General features: G+C 44.2%; 1 protein-coding gene across 1 annotated transcript; it reads right to left on the bottom strand.

Moving 5' to 3' along the window:
• Positions 1-805: 805 nt before the first annotated feature.
• LOC109940845 (uncharacterized) lies at positions 806-1,849 on the bottom strand. The gene has a single exon (XM_020541178.3). The coding sequence runs from the start codon at positions 1,643-1,645 to the stop codon at positions 1,100-1,102; it is 546 nt and encodes a 181-aa protein (XP_020396767.1). The 5' UTR covers positions 1,646-1,849; the 3' UTR covers positions 806-1,099.
• Between the last annotated feature and the right edge of the window lie 2,398 nt (positions 1,850-4,247).

Genomic DNA, 4,247 nt, shown 5'->3' with positions numbered 1-4,247 from the left:
TTACATTCCTTCGTTAGACATTGCCATTTGGCTTCTATCTGCAGTTCGTGTATAATCTGAATTCACTATGTTCAAGCATGCCATGATCAAGAAATTTGGTTTTACTTTCACATTACAAGGACATAGTTTATATACCTATGTGCAAATAGGCTTTTTGGCCCATGCCTAAGTGGTGCCTTACTGGGACAACATGGACAATGCATCTTCGAAGGCTACTTAGAGATAGCAATGATCAACATATTTTTAGATTAGAACCCTTTTCTTTTCAATCATGGATGCCATTTTTAAAGTAGCATAGATTTAAGAACCAACTTTTGCAAAACTATATGTCTCATGTCCATCGACATGCCCCTGCCGGAGGAGCAGGAGCTGTACCTGTACCGGTGGACGCTGAAGATTGTGGTGTAGGTCGTGGCGCACGTGCAGAGGCACCGGCGACGACGCTTGTCTTCGCATCTGAGCCATTTTGAGCCGGACGACCATTGCCATTTGCGATGTGCACGAGAGATATATTGTGTTGTCTCGTTGTATAATTGGTATGGAGAGAGAGAGCGTTTTGCTATGTTCGTATTTTGTATACCCTGTATGCTCTGAACGTTGTATAATAATGGATAATAAAGGATGATGCTCCTTCAATAGGAATCTCTTCTTTATTTCGATTATGTATCATAAAAGCCTATTTCGATTAATAGTTATGTTGAGCTAAATTTTGGTTGTTTGAAATAATAGACTTCGATATTTGTTATGAATGTTGAGTTGATTCTTGATAACATTACTATATAATGATCTATGTGTGTAAGTGTCTCTCAATACAACACACAGATATATATAATATTTAAAAAAGTAAAATTTGAAATAAAAGATGAGATATGATAGGTAACTGGTGTAGACCAGGTCAAGCCCAAAGTCGGATCGGCCTACTCTCATCCTAAATCACCCCGTGGCCTCCTGTACGTCCCCCGTTCCGATGTACAGTATCTTGTTTGTACAAGAAGGTTAAAATACTGAACAAATTAAACCTGAGCACATGCGAAGCAAAAACGCATATGTACAAAAAATAGTAACAGCCGGCGGTGGGAGGAGACCGTCAGACCGCCGCTTAGTTGGATGTGGACTTGAGCCGCTGCTGCCGCAGTTCCTCCTTGAAGCTGCGGATGAACTCCTCTGCCTTGGCGTCCACTTCCGACCTCCTGGCATCCTCCTCCCTCTCCCTCTCCGGCCGCTGCTGCGAAGCCAGGACCAACGCGTAAGCCTCGTCCATGCTCATCGCGTTCGGGTCCTCTTCTTCCTCCTCCTCATCTGCAGCCGTCGCGGGCGACGGCGCCGACAGCTGGAGCGCGCGCGGTGACGCCGAGGGCTTGATGGGTGATGACCGTACCGTGAGCTCCTCTGTTTCTGTTTCTCGGTCGGTGGTCGCAGCGTCGGGCTGGAGGTACGGCGACAGGCATGTCGACGGGAAGGAGAAGACGGAGAAAGAGAGGAGGCTCTGCAGCACCGCCGAGGAGGCCCTGCGCGTGAGCGTGACCCCGGAGCGCTGGCGGCGTGGGGACTGTACAAGAGATGGCCGCGCACGGGAGGACGACAGCAAGGCGATAGCCACGACGACCGCGTTCATGGCGACGAACCACCACCACGCCGTCGTCATTAATTCTCAGGAGCCCAGCCCCAGCTGGCTCTGCTCGGTTAGGGTAAGGATTATTCTTCTTCCTCGCGCGGCCCCTGCTCTCTGCTGCCGCTCGCAGAGAACACAGAACAGCAAGGGAGGCTGCGGTGATGCTTTGTTGGACGGTTGGACCACAGTAGTGAGGCCTTGGGCGGACGATGCACAAGTTGGAGCGTATATATAAGGAACAATTAAAAAACTGGTTTTCGTGTTGAAAAGTTGGTCGTAGAAAGAACCACCGCAAGGTACTAGACTGGTAGAGCAATTCAATTCAGTCGGTCAATCGTTGACTGGGCATGCCATGCACGTAGCTTCATATGATTGGATTTCCATTTGCGAATGGGCCTAAATTAAAAACATCGTCTCCAAGAGTTAAAAGCACGTCTAAATTAATCGTCTTTGCTTCTGCGAGAAGAAAACGGTTACGCGGAGCCCGTGCCGTCGTCCCTCGGTAGCGTCGAAGTCCTTGCTGTTGTTGTCGAGGAATTAAAATAACGCCTTAGGTTGTGCTTCCGGTGACTAGTCAGTACGCGGTCAGTGCTTCCGGTGAACAACACAGATGAGGTCATCAGGTCAATCCGTCAATGGCAATCGGAAACTTGGAGGCATCAGGTGGAGTCATGTGCTAGTATTTTATGGTTCGAGTCACATAAATATATAATAATTCTCAAAATCTATCGCTACCCTAATCTAGCTCTTTGCCGAGTACTCGGCGCTTTGCCGAGTGCTTTTTGTCGGACACTCGACAAATAAGTCTTTGCCGAGTATCGTACTCGACAAAGTTCTGCTCTCGGTAATGACCGCATTTACCGAGAGTAGGACTCTTGGCACAAAAAGACACTCGGCAAAGAAAACTTTACCGAGTGTCAAACACTCGGCGAACGACAACGCTTGGTAAAGGGCCATCAGCAGCCGTCTATAGATGATGGCCGTTATCTTTGCCGAGCGTCGGGCTTTGACACTCGGCAAAGAAGTTTCTTTGCCGAGTATCCCACGTCTCACACTCGGCAAAGCATGCTGTGCCGAGTGCCATTCTTGGACACCCGTCAAAGCATATTTTTATTTTTTTTCTTTCTTCAACCAAATTTTTTGTGGTATGTTCCTACACTATGTGGATCTACATGTATAATTTTGGCACAATTATAAAATTGTTTTCTATAACTATTAGATTTAGTTCGTTTAATTGAATTTCTTCGAAAAATTCAGATTTGAACTGTAAGTCACTCGAAATATGGAAAACCGTGCATGCAAAAATGATATTCATGTTATTTATCACAAGTTACGACCGATTTCAGGAGCAGACCAGAATCTTCGAGCACCATGTTCACTAAACATGACCGTTAACTTGTCATCCAGTTGTTTAAAAATTGTATAAAACACAAACAAAGTCAGAAAATCATGAAACTTGTCCATATGTCATAATATCATATGTAGAGTCTGTGATAAAAATTTGAGAACGTTTCGAGAAAGTTGTAACACAATATGTGTAGAAACCTAAGTGGCTACACATGAAATCATATAGTTTCAGTGTAGACCGGCTATGTTTGTATATATACTGTGTCACAACTTTCTCAAAACATTCTCAAATTTTTATCACATTCTCTACATATGATATCATGACATGTGGACAAGTTTCATGATTTTCTGACTTTGTTTGTGTTTTATACAGTTTTTAAACAACTTGGCGACAAATCCACGGTCATGTTTAGTGAGCATGGTGCTCGAAAATTTCGGCCTGCTCCTGAAATCGGTCGTAACTTGTGTTACCTAACATGGATATCATTTTTACATTCACGGTTTTCCATTTTTCGAGTGACTTGCAGTTCAAATCTAAATTATCCGAAGAAATTCAATTAAACGAACTAAATCTAATAGTTATAGCAAACACTTTTATAATTGTGCCAAAATAGAACATGTAGATCTACATAGCGTAGGAACATCCCCCAAAAAGTTTGGCTGGGAAAAGAAAAAAAATAAAATTGTGCTTTGTTGAGTGTCCAAGAATGGCACTCGGTAAAGCATGTTATTTAGGAAAGAATACGCGCAGGCAAAATACTGTCCGATTTGAGATAGACTTAACCGAAGCTATCAGAATGAAAGTAGATATTGAAATGGTTGTTGATGAGGAGGATTATGAGGTGCAAAATGAGAATGACTTAGTAATACTTGAAGGCAATGACATTAATGACGAACTTGCGCTTTCAGATGGTGTTGACTATGAAATGATTGATAGTGATGATGAGAGTTATGATCCGGCTAACCTCGACACATATGAAGATTATTTTTAATCGATGTAATGCTATAGTTTTTTTATTTCGCACCAGTTTCTAAATACATCTTTTTTATATGTGCTTATTTGTTTACTCTTAATTGTAGGTTGTTGGACAAAGATGGTGGGCAGTTGGCTGAGGAGGAGGAGGGGAGGAGGAGCAGGACGGTGGAGGAGGCACAGCAGGATGACGACATCCAGCAGCAGGTGGAGCAGTAGGACGACGACGTCCAACAACAGGTGGCGCAACAGGAGGACGACAATGCTCAGCAGGATGCCTCAGGTTCAAGGAACGTCTACCTGCGAGGTCCCACG

Source organism: Zea mays, chromosome 7, assembly GCF_902167145.1.
Source record: "Zea mays cultivar B73 chromosome 7, Zm-B73-REFERENCE-NAM-5.0, whole genome shotgun sequence".
In the NCBI taxonomy this organism is placed as follows: domain Eukaryota; kingdom Viridiplantae; phylum Streptophyta; class Magnoliopsida; order Poales; family Poaceae; genus Zea; species Zea mays.
Note: the sequence above shows the minus strand (reverse complement) of the source record. Positions and strands in the feature narration are given on the sequence as shown.

Bases quoted from the DNA above. Each gene is read 5' to 3' on its own strand.
- LOC109940845 (XM_020541178.3), bottom strand. From the start codon at position 1,645: ATGACGACGGCGTGGTGGTGGTTCGTCGCCATGAACGCGGTCGTCGTG.